Genomic DNA, 19,161 nt, shown 5'->3' with positions numbered 1-19,161 from the left:
CGTAGTAATTTGATCATAATATGAAATTAATTAATGATAATTATTTACTCTGTATAATTGTTTGTTTGTTCGCCGAATTCATTAAGTATCTAGTGTATTAATTATGCAGTGTTATATTCTTGTTGTGATATTCTTTCAATGAGTCAAGAGATACATAATTGTATATTGATATACCTAGTGTAAGGGCATTGTTTATATTATACTAGAGGTCCGCCCCGGCTTCGCCCGTGGTACATATTTCGCAATAAAAGGTAGCCTATGTCCTTTCTCGGGTATCAAAATATCTCCATACCAAATTTCATTCAAATTGGTTCTGCAGTTTAGGCGTGATTGAGTAACAGACAGACAGACAGAGTTACTTTCGCATTTATAATATTAGTATGGATTAGATAAGAAGGATTTTTGATTTTTATGCGTGTGTGTATTACGTTTGCGTGTGTATTTTTTGTAGAGAGTTGTAACAGCATTAAATTATTATTAATTATTATGCCATTATTATTTATTATTATTATAATATAGGAATGCCTAACGTATCCGAATACATGTGCTTAACTTTTTTAATCATTATTAATATGAGATATGGGCATTTCTCTGCTAAATGGAAAATCACTGTCCCAAGCAAATTTTATTAGAATAAGTTCTATCATTTCTATTTTTTTAGGATTAATATGAACATAAATGTGGTATTCTTGGTTCACAATTGATCATTATGTAATTTAATATAATAATTTTCGAGAAAAAAAATGTTATACATCTCAAAAACCACTCCCCTGGTATGTCCCTTTTCCAGAATTAGAAGTATTGATACCTATATATATTTAATACTTGTCAATTCGTTACTAAATAATAATAATATGCAATTGCAGAAGACTGTGGCATATTTTAAATTACAAATTACATGTCTATAATAAAAAAAATATTGAAAAAATTGTTTACGAAGTTTGTCCTCAAATTTTTAAAACACTACCCTGGTAACATTTGAAAACGGCGCGAAAATCACTTAGGTTATTAGTCCAAAACATTTCAACCGTGAAATGGAACGCAAACGGTGTAAAGTTCGTTCGGTTGTCAATGTAAATAGACAGCCGCTATCTTGTCAGTAGCACCACTGTGTTTGGATGTGAACAACGCGTCGCGGCCGTTAGTACGAACACTCCACTGGTGAGCATTTGTCTTCATATTTTAAGAGTTTTAATTAAGATAATTTGTTTAAATTACTTTACTAGCAATCATGTCTGCACATCTGTGTTATAAATGTGATATGTTTTAATGATTTTGAGTTATTTGGTTTTCAAGTTAAAAAAACATTCCCCTGGTCAACATCCCCCTGTCATTTATATGCACAGGGGAGTGTTCCTTACCTCAGGGGAATGTTTTTTAAGTTTTGTAAAGACTTCATTGCTGGATAGCGCATCAATTTTCCTCAGCGTTAATAATATGTACCAAATAAATAAATAAATAATATAATTATCCTTCTTTTTCGTAGGTTATAGCTCAAAATGCCACCTAAAATGAAGCCACCCAAAACAAGAGAAGAAATATTAGAACAAAAACGAATAGCTGAACGATTGAGATATCAACGACTTAAAAATGACCCTCAAAAACAAGAAGAAAGGCGTCTTTCAGAATATCCATAGTCATTTTTTTAATTGCATCATCGTCAACTGTAAATAGAGTGATTGAAGGACACCTTTGACACACAGAGTCTATAAAAGATTCCATACTATCGATATCTCCTCCTGCAGCAACGACAGCATCAGCAGATCTTTTGCACGTGGCGCCAATACCATCTGTGGCACTCTTGCCGTGGCCACTCTCTGAAAAATTCCAGGAGAACTTTTCTACGTTTGGAACCTCCACATGTAGCCTCGAAGTCACAATATGGAACAACATTTTATTTCGATACTGTGTAACGGGTCCGACGCTCACAAAATGAATGCCGGTAATATGCGATGGTAAAGTTTTACCATCGCATATTAAAATAGGATTTTAAGGCATTTTTAGTGTGTAAGTGTGTAAACTACCACAGTATGAAGGCTCAGCTGAAGTCTAGAACCTCCAAAATGATAGGCCTGTATCTCCACAGACTCCGATTCCTGTCGAAATCCCGCTATCTCAAATCTCACGGACATGACTGCATTACAGAGACTATCCTTTTAAGACCGATTGAAAATACTAAGACTGATCTTGATAATACTGCGGAGCCTAGTACAAGCGTCCTTCAGCAAACTTATTATAACAGTGGTGATTACGTTTTAGTTAAGTTTATTGTCGGGAACAGGGAATATCGCTATGCTGCGGTTGTTAATAAAGTAGATGATGAGGACGGCGAACTAACAGTGACTTTTCTGAAAATTTGTGATAACAAGGGCTACAAGTTTAGAATAGATGAGAATGATATGTCTGATGTCGGTTTTGACCAAATATTGGAAAAGTTCCTGATCCGAACGTGACTGTTAAAGGAAGTAGATTATTTTATAGTTTTCCAAAATTGGTACATGTCTTTGAGAAATAAGAGATGTTTCCCTGAAAGTGTGTGCTGTGCCAGCAATGATAATTATTTCAAGTTACCTGAAAAGTAAAAATGTTTCTTAATTGTAAGCCAAAAAAAGTTTATTGTGATGAGGTAATATTTTTGTTTTTATTTTATTTAACGTTCTAAGAGCTGACTTATGTCAAACAATCAGTATTTTAGAAAGACTAAAAGTAAGAAGTTGATTTTGTTCAGTTTAAATAACAAATGTTATAAAAATGTCTCTATTTTGTAAGTGAATTTAGTTTTGATCTCGTTGATTATTTAAGTAATAATTACACATTGTAAGAGCTAATAAAAATAAAGATTTGATTGTTTAAACATACAAAAATATTAGTTTTAGTTCATTAAAACATTCCCCTGGTTAGTCACAACATTACCCTGTCACGATTTTGCACAAAACCGCTCATAACTAAAAAACAAAGAAAAAAATGTGTGTGTTTCTTTAATATATATTTTTGATATACTATTACCTTGCTTTGTATTGACAAATATTCTCAACATTTGATAAATTTTGGTAAGGACAGTCTTGTTTGAACGAGTTTCCAAATAGCAGAGAAACACCCATATAAGTGATATAACTAGGTACCTACCTATAGATTTCATAGGACAATTTCTAATTTTCTAGAATATAGATTCTAGATCATTATTTTATATGTATTCGTATATCTATAGGTAGGTACTATCTATCTACACTATATCATTAATTAACCAAAAATGACACAATTTCATTTCCATTTAATTGCTATCAGAGATGTAATCGTAGGTATTCGAATTACTATGTGCACCTTCATAACATAGCCTTGAATTTTTAATCCACATCAAACACGAATAGAATAATAATTTCTTATCCGGAACTGATTTTAATTTTTTATCACATAGATTGACATTTAAATATTATTATACCTACATTACATGCGTTTTGCTCTAACAATGTTCTTGTTTTTGCAATCTGATCGTATTATTCTTATTCTGTTCAATTGAATATAAAAATGTATGAAACTTATCATCTAGGTACTTCATATCCGGTGTAAAATCTTCACGAGTTGTTTTATAAATTTAAATTTAAGAAATTGCAATGTGAACTTATTTAAATTGCAATTGGCAAATAATCCGTATTTGCAATAATCAAATAATGAATCAATCAATGATTCTCTGATAAGCAATCTATTTGTAGCTACCTACTATCGCTAGTATTTAAACTTCACCCCTTAATTTTCTAATTCAATAGCACTAGATATGGTTAGCACCATAGAAATCTAAATAACAAGACACATAGAAGTGCTAAAATGTCATAATTCGTATGAAAACCGCTGTCGCCAAAATCAACACATTCAAACCGAAAGCTAAACAGTACACACAAGTAAACTATGCCTTTTATTGGACAGCTTGATTTTAGTGAAAACTAACTTATCTATTAAATTAAGCTTTTGAATATGTATCCTAACGCACGAATTTACGGTTTATTTTAGAATAACATCCCTAAGTATATGAGACTTTTTGCTCCAATACGAACAAACGTGATAATAGGAATGGTCGACTGTGTCATTCATTGTTATTTCGATTACTATGGTGACGCTCGTAATACTTGTAAATCTATAATATAAAAATGAATCCCAAAATGTGTTGGTAAGCGCATAACTCGAGAACAGCTGAACCGATTTCGTTAATTCTTTTTTTATTATATTCCTTGAAGTACGAGGATGGTTCTTACGTAGAGAAAACATAAACATGTACCACGGGCGAAGCCGGGGCGGACCGCTAGTCTTATATATAAAAATGAATCGCAAAATGTGTTGGTAAGCGCATAACTCGAGAACGGCTGAACCGATTTCGATAATTCTTTTTTTATTATATTTCTTGAAGTACGAGGATGGTTCTTATGTAGAGAAAACGTAAATATTATGTACCACGGGCGAAGCCGGGGCGGACCGCTAGTATTCTATAATTTTAAGGAAAAACGGCATTATTTCTAAAAAAAATATTTTCCGATGAAATATTATTCCTTTATAAGTATAATTACAACTTGTGGAAGAATTTCCGCAATGGGAATTGCTGAAACACACCATGTATACACTCATACGTCTCCAGAGCAACTGAACAGTGACGAATGCACTGGTGTTGTGCAAATCACCTGAGTGGCGACAAGGTCACGCACGCTTACGACTTCTAGTGTCTTGTTATTTAGATTTCTATGGTTAGCACCCGTAAAACCCATTACAGCCCTAAATCACAAATGAACTATGAAACATATATCCATCTCTTTCCAACCAGTGCGTAACGTATATGACTGTTTCAGCTCGCCCGCTTAGGGTACTACAAGCTGGCGGCTGCGGTGCAAGTGGACACGGAGCAGCGTACGCGCAACGGTCTGCACCATACACATCCTAAGGAGATAAAGTAAGTTTATACTTTAGGTCTATTAGACAACAGGCCCGTGTTGAAAAAATTATGGGTCATTTGACCCACCACCTGACCTATCTAGAATGATATAAGAGCATAAAATAATAAGATTCAGCACTATGACGTCACTTGTAAGCTGTCCACCTGAGTGCAGATGAGAATTCGAAGGTTCAGGTAGAGATTTTCTCCCCCTGTCTCCATGATTTTTGTACGGCGTTGCGGAATAATTGATTAAAAGTAGTATAGAAATAGTATGACACAGATGCCGTACAAAATCAAATGACCAAATTTACCCCGGCAACTGTCGAAAAATAAAAATAAATTCCGACTTTGTGGACCACCATTTTTGTACGGCATCTGTGTCATACTGTTTCTATACTGCTTTTAAGCCATTATTCCGCAACGCCGTACAAAAATCATGGAGACAAAGGGAGAAAATCTCTACCTGAACCTTCGAATTCTCATCTGCACTCAGGTGGACAGCTTACAAGTGACGTCATAGTGCCGAATCTTATTATTTTATGCTCTTATATCATTCTAGATAGGTCAGGTGGTGGGTCAAATGACCCATAATAATTTTTTCAACACGGGCCTGTAGTCTATATGGTAATAAAGTTCAAAATTGAACATGCATGAGGGAAATTTTTGTATGATTAATTTCCATTATGAGGCTTTAATGCTGTAACAATAAAGTTCAAAATTACGTACACTGGCATGAGGGACATTTTGTAGGATAAATTACTATTATGAGATTTAAAATAAAATTGAGATGAAGATTTTAAAGAACATTGAGATGACCATTGTTATATTTTTGGAGACGTGGTTTATGGTTGATGTACGTCAAATTTTCACGAGCATTATTTAGAAAACAGAGCACTCACTTAAATTAAACTCCGAAGTATACGTTGTACTGCGAAACTTATTACAAAACTGCCTAACTTAAATTCTTTGTAAGACCTTAGTACCTACGCACTAAGTTCTTACGAAGAATATCAAGATTAATGTATGTATAAAGACTATGAAAGTAAACTCATTGTTTGCGTTCGGAAATTGAGATCGTGTCTCAGTAATTGATTCTTCCCTAACAAGGTACATAATGATGTAACGAAAGCAGGCAGTTCGGTTTATGTTTTGGTAGTACGACATATTTTATGAAGATGAAATTACTGTCTCAATCAACGGAGCCTTATAAAATATTATATACTTCAACACGTTAATTTAAAGAAATATTTTTAGGAACATGAATATTCAATAATATTAAGGATTTATCTTTATTTATTTATTTATCCTTTATTGCTCTTAGATTTAAACTAAAATATGAACTTAATCTAATTATAAATTAAAACAAATGGCGGTCTTATCGCTAAATAGCGATTTCTTCCAGACAACCGGAGTACGGAAGGAAATTAGTTAGAGGAGAGGGATAGGGCAGAGCATAAATATAATATGTAAGAATATAATATGTAAGAATATAATATAAAGATATGTATAAATATAATATATATATTCACAAAAGTATAGGAAAGAATAATTAAAGCCATAAAAACATGATAATAAATATATAAAGCGACAAAGATATAATACAATATATAGATTATTAAGTACGACAAGAAGAGTGATAGTTATCGCTTACCATTATTTTAAACTTATTCAATGACTGTGCCTTTTTTATTGGCTCAGGTAAAGCGTTCCACAATTTAATAGCCTGAACAGTGAATGAAGTATCGTAGAAACGAGTAAGATGTTGAGGCATTCGTAATCGATACATTTCAGTGGAGCGAACTGGTTCATCATTGTTTCCCCTGAAGACAAATTTTTCTTTTAGGTATTTCGGCATCTTTGGGTTAAACATAACCTGATAGAGAAGATGCAGCACATGAGCATCCCGGCGAAATCGGATCGGTAGCCATTTGAGTTTAGACCGGAACTCAGATACATGGTCATATTTCCGTAGACCAAATATGAATCGTATACAGAGATTTTGTAGACGTTCGAGTTTGTTTATTTGATCTACGGAGAGATTGACATAACTCACATCGGCGTAGTCAAGTATGGGCAAAAGGAGGGATTGTGCTAACAGGATTTTGGTTGGGAGAGGAAGGAAATTTTGTAGACGACGCAAAGACGCCACAGTTGCGTACATTTTCTTGCTAACCTCCTTGATATGATGCCTCCAAGATAAAGTATTGTCGAAGTACACACCAAGATTCTTAACAGTTTCGCTATAAGGGATCAACGTGCCGTCAACAACAATAGGAGGGAGATTCACCCAATTCACCCTTGCAATTAAAGAAGGACTGCCAATGATTATAGCTTGAGTCTTTAAAGGATTTACTTGCAAACCATAAGCCGAACTCCATGAAACTAGGCTTTCCAAATCCTTGTTGGTTAAATTGATAGCCTGGTGTAAATCGTCAAGGGTTGATTGGGTATAGATTTGGAGATCGTCGGCATACATGTGGTAGTCGCATGTTAAGTTGTTCGAAATGGAGTTGATGAATATGGAAAACAATAATGGAGATAGGACCCCGCCTTGCGGAACACCAGCGCCGACTTCACACCATGATGATACAACCTCATCTATTCGTATACGCTGACGCCGCCCATGTAAGTAACTGGAGAACCAGTCGATTACCGGAGGCGATAAGTTAAGAGAACGTAATAGACTCAGGAGTACATCATAATCTACTGTATTAAACGCGTTGCTAAAATCTAGTAAAGTTAAGACTGTAAGCTTTTTATTATCCATTCCGAAACGAATATCGTCTGTGATCTTGACAAGTGCAGTGGTCGTACTATGACCCGATCGGAAACCAGATTGGAGAGGATTAAGAAGATTGTGCATGTTTAGGAATCTGTGGAGTTGTTCGTACACTAATCTATCGAGGATTTTTGAGAGGAATGGCAGGATTGATATAGGACGATAATCAGAAAAGGAAGAAGGATTGATTTTCTTTGGCAAAGGTATAAGGTAGGAATCTTTCCAACACTTAGGAAATGTACTAGAGGACAGTGAATAGTTAAGGATGTGGGTTATAATGGAAATAATGAGATCTAGGATGGGTAGAATCATTTTACGACCAATGCAGTCACAACCGACAGAATCTTTGTGTAGTATGGAATATGAATTATCTATCTATTTGGACTATAATTACAGCTCCAATCAAAGACTATCTGACTTACCCATTGGCATCAGAAATGCTTAGGCATACTATAGTATCCTGCCATGGAATAAAATAATTTATTATCCCGTTTTGTGTGACTTACTATCGAAACATGTTTGGAGTTGTTTCATTCATCTAGCTTTATGCTATTCTAAATTTTATCCGAAAATTACCATCCCGCTCGAAAGGTCATTTATTTATTAGTATCATTTGCAGAGTTATTTTTAAGCTACAGAAGAATTTGTGTCTGTTTCTTTTATGTGCTGATTTTCTTAAAATACTACATAAGTAAGTAGTTGAAGAATCCATTATAAATGGGTCATTAATTAAGAAACACTCAATAATTCATTGAAAAAGTAATAAACTATAGACGATAGCATTTCAAGAGAAATGTTCGATTCGAAGAAATATAAATTTTAACACTATTTTTCTCGACTATTCAATCGATATATTTGCATAAAACATTTAAAATATGTACACTTTTATATACGAGATTTGAGCTTTTTTTCTTCTATGTACTTAATTCTTTTATGATACATTGAAATTGAATTTGAATTTAATATTTAGTTTTATACCATTCAAAATAATTTCATCATGCCTGGAATTTTAATAACAATTACTATACTTTATAATACGCTTACAATTAATGATATTTAATGAATAACGATTGATTTTCAGAATAAAAGCAGCTCCAATGGATACAGATAGTCTCGTGCTATGGAGGCGACCGTTTACCACACTTGAATATTTCTTCCGGGAATTATTTATATTGTGCTCAACTGGGTTACGAAGGTATTTAATTAAATAATTTGTAAGACTAGATATAATTATTAATTAGTATTCAAAATTAGGGGATGTGTTAAAGATAAATAATCTTTAGACATTTAATTCTTTATCTGGAATAAGCGAAATCAAAATTAGTATTTTAATTTTTATCATGACTTATAGTGCCCCAAAATCCGGTCCCATCATTGCAGATACTTATTGTTTTATTATAGTGCCCCAAAATCCGGTCCCATCATTGCAGATACTTATTGTTTTATTATAGTGCCCCAAAATCCGGCCCCATCATTGCAGATACTTATTGTTTTATTATAGTGCCCCAAAATCCGGCCCCATCATTGCAGATACTTATTGTTTTATTATAGTGCCCCAAAATCCGGCCCCATCATTGCAGATACTTATTGTTTTATTATAGTGCCCCAAAATCCGGCCCCATCATTGCAGATACTTATTGTTTTATTATAATACATGCCATAAGAAGAATGATATTTATGATAGAAGTGAGTTATTTAGAACGCAAGAGTCATCATTTATAATAATATGTAATTACATACAATTGACCTATACGTATATTTTTTTTGTTACGTACCTATTTCCTGTGAAATCAAGACATTTTATGCAAAAGTGACATCAAAATAAAGAATAGTATTAGTGTTGGTGTTATTATTGCTATTTTATTAAAAAAATATTACAAATTTTCAGACTGATATTTATTGTTTTATGGCATTCAAATGATCGTGATCGAATTTTTTCTATTCTTTATAAATTTATAATTTTCAGACTGTTAGCGTACAAGGGTTTAGCGGCGTCTATAGTTGTTCTAGTCAGCGGTATTGCCGTCTCTTTTTATATTAATGGACCACATCAAAAATATGTACAGGTATGTTTTTTACTAATAACCAATCTATACATATAATAAAATCGTAGGAAAGTCAAAACTGTACATTGAATATTTTTTTTAAAGAATACTTGATCCATGATCTATAATCGATATAGAAGCCAAAAATATAGTTTTTAGAATTTTTGTCTGTTTGTCGGTTTGTCTGTTTGTCTGTTTGTCTGTATGTATTTCCGGGCTAATCTCAGAAAGTACTGCATAGATTTACTTCAAATTTTGCATGAATATTCCTAAGAGGTCGGGTGAGGATAGTTTAAACATATCATGATATCACCTTCGCGGGAGGAGCTGTGAACCTTTATTTTTCTTACATATTCCGTGTACTACGACAGCGTACAATCTAAAGACTCATATTTAAATGTTGGTTTCGAGTAAGCCATGCTATTATCTAGCTTTACAAAATAAAAACTATGTCATTTACGTAATTTGGGCAGAGAAACAGTTTAATGAATTTAGTAGTATAAAGACAAATTTGAAACAGCGCCATCTATGAGATTTCGTAAAAATCAAATCAATTTACATGTTATCACTACTGAACAACTGTTGAAAATTAATAATTTAAATATAATCATGTTATTTATTTAACTCTTTAACCCATATCTTCCCTTCCCTATAAGGTGCGCTTATATTTCGTGTGAATATACTACATTTTTAAAAGTGAGGGTAGATGTTTATTATTTTAAGTCAAACTAGACACCATTACAATTAATCTAATATTGATTGTGTTCATTGGTTACATTTTTAATCTTCGTGTTTTATAAAAATTCGATCACGAGGCGGGACTCGAACCCACATAATTTCGTGATCGAATGTTTCTATTCTTTATAAATTTATTATTTATAAATTTATATTTATAAAGCATTTGAATAAATAAATAAATAAATAAAATTAAAATAAATGTCATAAAACCAAAAATATCAAATTCAATCTTCGTGTTTTGTGAATTTTCACCATGCGTTCCCACAAAAGGTAAGTTGTTACTTTTATAGGTATTTATTTTTATAATGATAGCAATTCATGTTTTTTATTGGTTTTATAATGGTTTTATATTACACTTTTAGAATGAAATAATAAAATGATGAATTCTTTTTGACTTTTACAAGATTTTGAGGTGCGTTGGGAACAGTAGTTTGTTGATAAAATTTTATTTGTAAGTAGCTTTTTTTATTGATTTACAATTATTAACGTTTGATTTTTTATTTACAGATTCAATGTTCATAAAATTATATCGCCTTTGGAAGACTATTTCTGCTGACAATTTTACAACACCACTTGAAAATTGATGATTTGATGATGAAGATAGTGGCAGCAAGGATTAAGTGGAAATTAGTAATCATCCGCTTCGTCAATTTTTGACTGAAGTTAATGTCCAACGTATGGTTCAATCATTGGAAGTATCTCGGGTAATTTTGGAGGATATTTTTCAGGAAGGAGAGGAGGGGCAGCCAACCACATATCAAACTACTACGTTTTAGTACCGAAAAAAATGTTATTGCCAAATGAAACATAAATTTTGCACTCACAACTGTACAAGTTATGATTTTTATTCTGACTTTGCTGTTATCTGATTATAATATTTATCGTTATGGCTATCGAGGTACCGACCGTACTGGGATGAGAGTACATGATATTATACCTACTCATCATCCAGGATTGCTTAGAGCATTTTCACACTGAAAAAGATGTTTTCTTTGAATCGTAGTTGCTTCATTTATTTATTTTTAATCATTTTACATAATATGTTTTATATTTGCCCATTTTCATTATATTTTATAAATAAAATGGAACCAACATAACTTTGTTGTGTAGGTATCATTTCTCTATTAATAATCCGTAGGCATATTTTCCGAGCACCCCATTTAAGGTGCGGTCCTGAAATTATAAAAAGTTAATGTATACTTTTGCCTAATATAAGCTCAAGATCATTTTTAGATAAAAATAACAAAAAGAACTTATTTATTAAAATTTAGTAGATAAAAGAAATTATGTTACGATTTTATAAGAAAACACAGTATATTTATTAGGCGGCGGTGATCTCTTCCAGGCAAAAGATATTCATCAGCTCAATAAAATTGAATAGTTGTTGTTAGTTATTCTTTAAATTCACTGATTGTAATGAGCATTTCCGCACGCAAGTTGTATCGTAGTTTAGATATATCATAGTTTTGACACATTACAGTTCCAACAAAACCCTCAAATTTTTGAGCAGAGTTGAGCAAGATAATTTAAAAAATGTGCTGTGTTAAGTATTATAGAAAAGGTTAGTTCGTTGATAATTATCATTTCTTCATCATTTACATGGGTGTTGTTAAATGTTAGTAAAAATAAACTTTGACTGTTAATACTTTTGTTCAGTATTTACCTGTATGATTATTGCTTGGTAATTAATATGTATATTTTCATGTCGTATAGCTAATTATAAACATAAGTGTGATGTGAAACTAGCTGGATTTATTTTTACACACTCACAGCCATATATTTTATATTAAAATAGTGTAAATCATAATATTTTTTCACAATTAAAAATATTTCCTTTTTTCTGATGGTGTTGGCATCGAATTAAACCGCGCTGTCGTTTCGTTCACTAAAAGTGATGTTATGAGGACCGAATATGTAGCCGCCTCAACTTACGGAAACGAGAGTAAGGGCGCGTTCCCACTATGTCGTAACGACTAATTTATCGTTCGACGACTGTCGTCTTTACCTGTTCCCATTATAACGATTGTTTGTCGTCAACATTTTTTATCGTTTAGCGACTGTCGTATCTAGCTGTTCCCATTGGATCGCGACGACATTTTATCGTTTCCTGGCAGTCACTTTGTCGTTTACACATCATCAGCAAGCTACAAATCTAGTCGCCTCTGCGTTCGCTTGGTGATTACTAGTGCGTTTACTCTCCTGAGTTCAATGGACGTCATAGAGTTGCCGTCCACGATTTTTTATCGTTTTACGACTGTCGTGCTTGCCGTTCCCACTGTCACGACAAAGTGTCGTCACTGCAAAAACTGTCGTAGACGACAGTAAATTGTGTCGTTCTAAATGTGAACACCTCCATTTAAACATATAAGCCACGACACTTAAAACTACACGATTATCTGTCGTCACGACACGGTGGGAACGCGCCCTAACCTGCGTTGTCTGTTAGTTATTGTATAGTCGAATTTAACGTTACATGGAAATTGGAATCTAAATATATTATGTATACTTAGGTATATTAAATCTGTACATGAAATATATTTCCTAAATAACTATCACGGGGTGATTAGGGATCGACACTGATGCCAAAGAAGCAAACAGTAAAATTTTTGTCCGTATAACCGGTATAGAAACAAAAACTACTCGACGGATTTAAACGAAACTTGGTACAATTATTTTTCATATTCCTGAGCAGAGCAGTAACTCCATTTTTAAGCTTTCGTCGCGTGTGCAACCTTAATGGTTAAAGCTACACAGAAATCATGTATGAAAGAAATGTTCTCCTTATTATATAAAAAATATCTCCCGACATCATAAATGTCTATCTTTTATGGTTGACTCACAATAACACGTGTAACTTCCGATAGCTTAGGAGTTCGAAGCTTTCTGATTATATTTGTCTATAACACTCTCAGTCCGTTTTAACTCTATTTTTATTTTCATGCATCAGTGCCACCTAAAAAATCTTTATCTCGAAATTCGAGCAAAGCTAAGAAAATGAGAAATAAGAGTTCTCAAGAATCGTTAGAGGTATACTCTAGGCCGAAAACAACACGTGTTATGCCGAGAACCTGAAACCGCTTCACAACGAGAATTGCGGCTCACAGCTGACCGCGAACGGCATGTACTATCCCGTGAGACCGAAACCTTCACTGAGAGGGTATAACGTCTCACAGCTGATCACGGCCGTCACATTTTATCTCGAGAATCTGAAACTTTTACTCAATATGAAGACCGTTTGACAAATGATAGGGTGCACCATAATATTATTCGATCTCTTGAAGATGAACATGAGCATAAGCAATGACTAGAGTAGGGACGCGAATATTACAATTAATTGAGACAAAAACGATTATTAAGTTTGTTTAATGAAAGATTAAGAATTGAAACTATTCGGTCTCTGGAAACGGACGAATAGCGAGAGGCCCCTCTTACTGCAGACAGATTTCGCATAGTCTTAATGACTTAGAGGTAAACATAGAAGATCAATCTACGAATTCGGTGGTGGGGTCCGACAAATATAAAAGTGGGTTTTCTTATAACCTCACAATTGATTACAGATCATCTTCTGTATAGGCGATATTAACGTAGTATGTTATTTTTGTAATGCTTTAAAGTGGAGTAAGGAGTCGGCTTTCGTTTGAAGATACACCGGAACCTTTGAAATCACTACTTTTAGAGGAACATGACGTGCAATCTAAACAGTTCTTAGACAATATTCGCTCTTATAGTAGTGCGTTTCAAATGATCCTTTGGTGCTCAACAATTATCAGAAGGTCCTTTCATGCTTACTTTTAAGATACAAGGTCAAGTTTACCATTTGATAGGATCCCTTTTGCCTGAAGGCCAACCTAAGTTTCTTTAAATATATTTTGTATTCGACTACAACGAATAGTCGAATACAAGAATTATCAATATTTCTCGAATTTAAAACTGAACTCATTTCACAATTTTAGAACATGTTTCATCAGGTTAATTCGTATGTATGCAGTTTTAAATCGACATTAGAAGCTTTTCCTCAAGATGGTGATATTAATATAAGATTGTTATAAATGCCGATAGACGGACGTCTATCGGCACTCAGGAACTCCCTGGGCGTGTATAACGCCCAGGCCACAGTATTACAATTTTTCCTACAGCAGGGCGACGAATGTATTTTCGCATAGCAAAGGAGGGGAACTCGCGGGGGGTCAAGTGACGCGGGCCACGTACCATTAACATGCTTAGTTTGTGGTACCGAGCGCGAAAGAATGTCATCGTGTTTTTGTTTTGTTACTATGTAAACTAACGTAATTTAATACTTAGGTACATATTCTATAACGGTGCGCTCAAACTGTTAATCTACATTTAATTTAGATTATTATTTGAAATACTAAGTAATGTAGAATTTAAATCACATTCCTTCATGTTTTCCTCAGATTTTCAATTTTCTCCGATTTTAAGATTTTCAGAGTGTTCAATTTTAATGTAGTTAAATTTTATAAGAGACAATTAAGAACATTCAAAAATAAAGTGTCACGTATTTTTTTTAAACGACGAATGACCTAAAACGACGTAATCGCGGACGAAGTCGCGGGCAACAGCTAGTTAAAAATATAGCCACTAAAAAATTGCTTTTAATACTATTATTGAAAATCACGTAAAGTTGGATTACATGACATGCAAATCACGCCTTTTAGAGCGGCCGTACACGGGCGGCTCGAGCAGTTAACGGCTCGAGCAATCCGTGTACGGCAGTGAATGAATGTCCATAGTTCACCGCGCGGTCGCGGCTTCAAGCCGTCGGTCTCAACTTGAAGCGGTCCGTGTACGGCCGCCCTTACACTAATACAACTACTCGTTCATATCTCCGCAAAAAAAAATCTTAACACAAAAATTTTTTTTTTACAGTTTTTTTACAAAAAATGTTTTTTTTTCCAGGAAGCAGTGTTAACACTAGCATGGTGGGGCTGGTGGGTGATACTGGGCGTGTGCTCGTCGGTCGGTCTCGGCACGGGGCTGCACACGTTCCTGCTGTACCTGGGCCCGCACATAGCGCGCGTGACGCTCGCCGCGTACGAGTGCGGCGGCCTCAACTTCCCCGAGCCGCCGTATCCCACCGAGTGAGTATTTGGTAGTTTGGGAGAGGATTTTGTAGGGAAAAGTTGGTATTTGACGCGTTTTGAGAAGAAAATTCGTTGATTTTTTGTCATTTTTTGTGTTTTTTCTTATGAATGTGGGTCGTATTCTTGCTCTTTTGAGCTTATCTAAGTGAATAAGGTGGGTGGGTATCACTAGGCGTGTGTCTTATTCGGTCTCGGCACGGGGTTGCACACGTTCCTGCTGTACCGCCGCCGTATCCCAACGAGTGAGTGCTGTGTAGTTTTGTATTGGATTGTAAAAAAGTAAGGTTTGAACGAGTTTTGGGAGAAATATATAAATAGATTTTTTTGCAGTTTTTTATAGGATTGTGTGCGGAAAAGCTGGTTTAGATCGCGTTTTGATCGAAAATTTGTAGATTTTTGTAAGTTTTTCTTATGAAATTTGGTTGGTATCTTACTTCTATATTGAGTAAGGTTGGTTGGTGGGTGTCACTAAGCGAGTGTGTTATTCGGTCCCGGCACGGGGCTGCACGTGTTCCCGTAGTACATACAGCTTAACATAGTTTCAAAAGATGACGTCGTGTCGTGTAAAATGTCTTGAATTTTACTTGAATTTTTTTTTTCATTGCCTCCGTCGTGGAAATTTCATAGGATTTAATGTCATAACTGCAAATGAATAATATGGAAAATTATGATAATTTATGACAAAATGTGTTTGTTCTAAATAGTTTCACGTATGTGTTAATAACCCGTGTTTACAAAATAATTCCGCTGACGATCGACGTGTTTCAACACAATTGTTATTGAACTGAGCACAACCTTCAACAAAAAAAAAACTATTATTTCAGTATAATCTGTCCCGCCTCCGTGGACCCTACGCAGCCTGTAACAATATGGAACATTATGGCCAAAGTTCGCATAGAGTCTATGATGTGGGGTATGGGAACGGCCCTGGGGGAACTACCCCCATACTTTATGAAATATTACCTATACTTGAACAAAAAGAAACTATTCTTTCAGTATAATCTGTCCCGCGTCGGTGGACCCTACGCAGCCTGTAACCATATGGAACATTATGGCCAAAGTTCGCATAGAGTCTATGATGTGGGGTATGGGAACGGCCCTGGGGGAACTACCCCCATACTTTATGGCTCGAGCTGCGAGATTGTCTGGAGGGGGTGTGGCTGAATTGAACACTAATGATGATTCGAGGACTGGCAGGTCAGTTGCGAGTAATAAAAATGTTTTTTTTTTGTTAAGAAAGTTTGAGGTTTTATTGAAAAAAGATTCGGCAGAAATATATCATAATATCTTGTTCTTCTCCTTCCTTCTTCAATGAACACGGTAAAAATTAATGTACATAATTTTATTTAAGAATGAATGTTAAAAAAAAAGTTAACTAGGAATACGGTTTAATGTGGAAAACAGATTAGTTTTGATTTGAATCATCACTATTTACACGTTTATTTACCTTATCGAGATCAATAGGGATATATTCGTGTAATTAACATAAATTTCTAATTAATATGTGTATAAAATATCTGTATTTTCAGAGCAAAACAAATGGTTCAAAAGTTAGTACAGCGCGTGGGATTCGCCGGTATATTAGCGTGTGCGTCCATTCCCAACCCCCTCTTTGATCTCGCCGGACTAACTTGTGGCCATTTCCTTGTGCCGTTTTGGACGTTTTTCGGAGCCACGTTATTGGGCAAAGCGGTCATAAAGATGCACATACAGAAGATGTTCGTTATTGTCGCTTTTAATGAGACGCTTGTTGGGTGAGTTTTTTTATATATATATATATTGAATTGTGATTAAATTTGGAGTAAATGCTTTGTTGCTGACGTTCATATCTGAGTAAGATTCGTCGTATACTTCGAAGTCTTTAAACGTATCATAACACTTATGTATTTGAATACTTTTTATTAAGTTATTTGAATTTAAATCTCCATAATTTTATACGAAAAAAATTATAGTCAAATCGGATCTGAAAATAATAACTTACCATTTCCTTGGTTTTGTTAAAGGCTCACCTAGTTTATTATTTAAAAGTAGCTTACCGCCCGCGGCTTCGCCCGCTTTGTCTAAAACCTAATAAATTATATACTAAAACCTTCCTCTTGAATCACTTTATCTATTTAAAAAAACCGCATCAAAATCCGTTTCGTAGTTTTAAAGATTTAAGCATACAAAGGGACATAGGGACAGAGAAAGCGACTTTGTTTTATACTATGTAGTGAAGCTTAAAATATGTAATGCAGTTGCAGTTTATGTGTTCTGAATATCCTATATTAAGTAATCATATTAAAATAAAATTTAATTTTCAGGCAAGTGCTCCAATGGGTCGAAAGAATACCTTACATTGGTCCAAAACTAGAAGCGCCCTTACTAGAGTTCCTTCGCAACCAAAAAACCAAACTTCACAAGAACAACGCGTCTCTGCCAGAAAACAACGGTTCAGTTTTATCGAGTATTCTAGAAAAATTCGTATTGGCGATGGTTCTATACTTTGTAGTGTCGATAGTGAATGCGCTAGCGCAGAACTACAGCAAGCGGTCCGGCAAGAAAAAGGGCAAGAAGAAGGAATAGGGCATGAGGACGCCGGGCGAATCGGTTGTTGGTCTCGGTGAGATTTTTTGCTATTTTTTTGACGTGATAACGTTTTTAAAATCGTTTTAGTCGGGTGACATGTTCAGAAACTTGTGTCACACCTAAACCTCACGAGCGCGATCGCAGGTATAGGCGCTGACTCCACGAGCGAGAGAATCGCGGCGATATTATCGTCGTGCCACGTATTTCTATACACTCTCTATGGAACCGTCTCCACACGGCGATATTATCGCCGCGATGCGACGAGTGGCAATGAGCGTGCGAAACGTCATTACATCGTCGCTAGCCCGCCGCGACTAGCAGCGGGCGCGCTGTCAAACGCAGCGTCATTTCAGCGTTGCCTCGTAGTTCTCTTCAAGGAAACGTGGCGATACCGTTACGAGTCGCGACGATACGCGGCGGAATTATCGCTCGTTCGTGGAGATTATCCGACGATATAAGGGCGGACTCGTCGCGATTCTCTCGCTCGTGGAGTCAGCGCCATAATGAGAGAGAGACGGACCGATCTCCCGTCTCATCTCGAGCGCTGCCACCAATAAGACGTTATCACGTAAACATCTCGATCGTAAACCTACTTTACAAACAACCAATTTTTTTGGCGTAGGAATTTTGAATTTAACTCATAGAGTAGTTGTTATTAAATTTTACTTTCCAAAAAATATGTAGTTGTTGTTTATAGAAAAGTCTGTGTACATAGTTTTCTTTTTAAAAACGATTTATGCATTCTTCTTTCATCGATCACTCGCGAATTTAATAATTTATTTAAAATTTTACTATTTACTCATTACATTAAATTCCTTTGTGAGTTAGTTTGAATATAATCGTTATATACTAAATTAATTATATCGTTTTAGTCAAGAATGTGACATGTCATAACATTTATTTATATACAATATTGCGACAAAAGATGTGCCTAAGGTTTATGTAGGCACATATTTTGCTATGCGACTGTGAACGCTGTTACAAAGCTTATAATGCTTCACAAGTGTAAAT

The 19,161-nt window shown here is 34.8% G+C and overlaps 2 protein-coding genes across 4 annotated transcripts in view; both read left to right on the top strand.

Annotated features, from left to right (window-relative positions):
* Positions 1-19,161, top strand: part of Tango5 (Transport and Golgi organization 5) — a 37,097-nt gene that overhangs the window by 12,968 nt on the left and 4,968 nt on the right. For both annotated transcript variants that reach the window (XM_089708756.1, XM_089708758.1), the window contains exons 2-8: positions 4,833-4,933; positions 8,779-8,892; positions 9,664-9,763; positions 15,398-15,579; positions 16,579-16,779; positions 17,112-17,336; positions 17,886-18,184. In XM_089708756.1, coding sequence (XP_089564882.1) covers positions 8,795-8,892; positions 9,664-9,763; positions 15,398-15,579; positions 16,579-16,779; positions 17,112-17,336; positions 17,886-18,147 — 1,068 coding nt within the window. In that variant the 5' untranslated portion in view covers positions 4,833-4,933; positions 8,779-8,794 and the 3' untranslated portion in view covers positions 18,148-18,184. The remainder of the gene's footprint in view (positions 1-4,832; positions 4,934-8,778; positions 8,893-9,663; positions 9,764-15,397; positions 15,580-16,578; positions 16,780-17,111; positions 17,337-17,885; positions 18,185-19,161) is intronic.
* Positions 1,103-2,692, top strand: LOC149478938 (uncharacterized). 2 transcript variants are annotated; one of them, XM_089708960.1, is made up of 2 exons: positions 1,103-1,315; positions 1,428-2,692. In XM_089708960.1, exon 2 carries the CDS (start codon positions 2,031-2,033, stop codon positions 2,451-2,453), a length of 423 nt encoding a protein of 140 aa, XP_089565086.1. In that variant the 5' UTR covers positions 1,103-1,315; positions 1,428-2,030; the 3' UTR covers positions 2,454-2,692. The 2 variants fall into 2 exon arrangements, with proteins under 2 accessions (XP_089565086.1, XP_089565085.1); XM_089708959.1 differs by having other exon boundaries at positions 1,106-1,161; positions 1,487-2,692.

The sequence above is a fragment of the Colias philodice genome, chromosome 21, assembly GCF_061535455.1.
Source record: "Colias philodice isolate Cphi_HAF_F1 chromosome 21, ilColPhil1 Martin Lab GWU primary, whole genome shotgun sequence".
Lineage (NCBI taxonomy): Eukaryota > Metazoa > Arthropoda > Insecta > Lepidoptera > Pieridae > Colias > Colias philodice.
The sequence above is the reverse complement of the archived record's forward strand: the minus strand, read 5'-3'. Positions and strand labels throughout refer to the sequence as shown.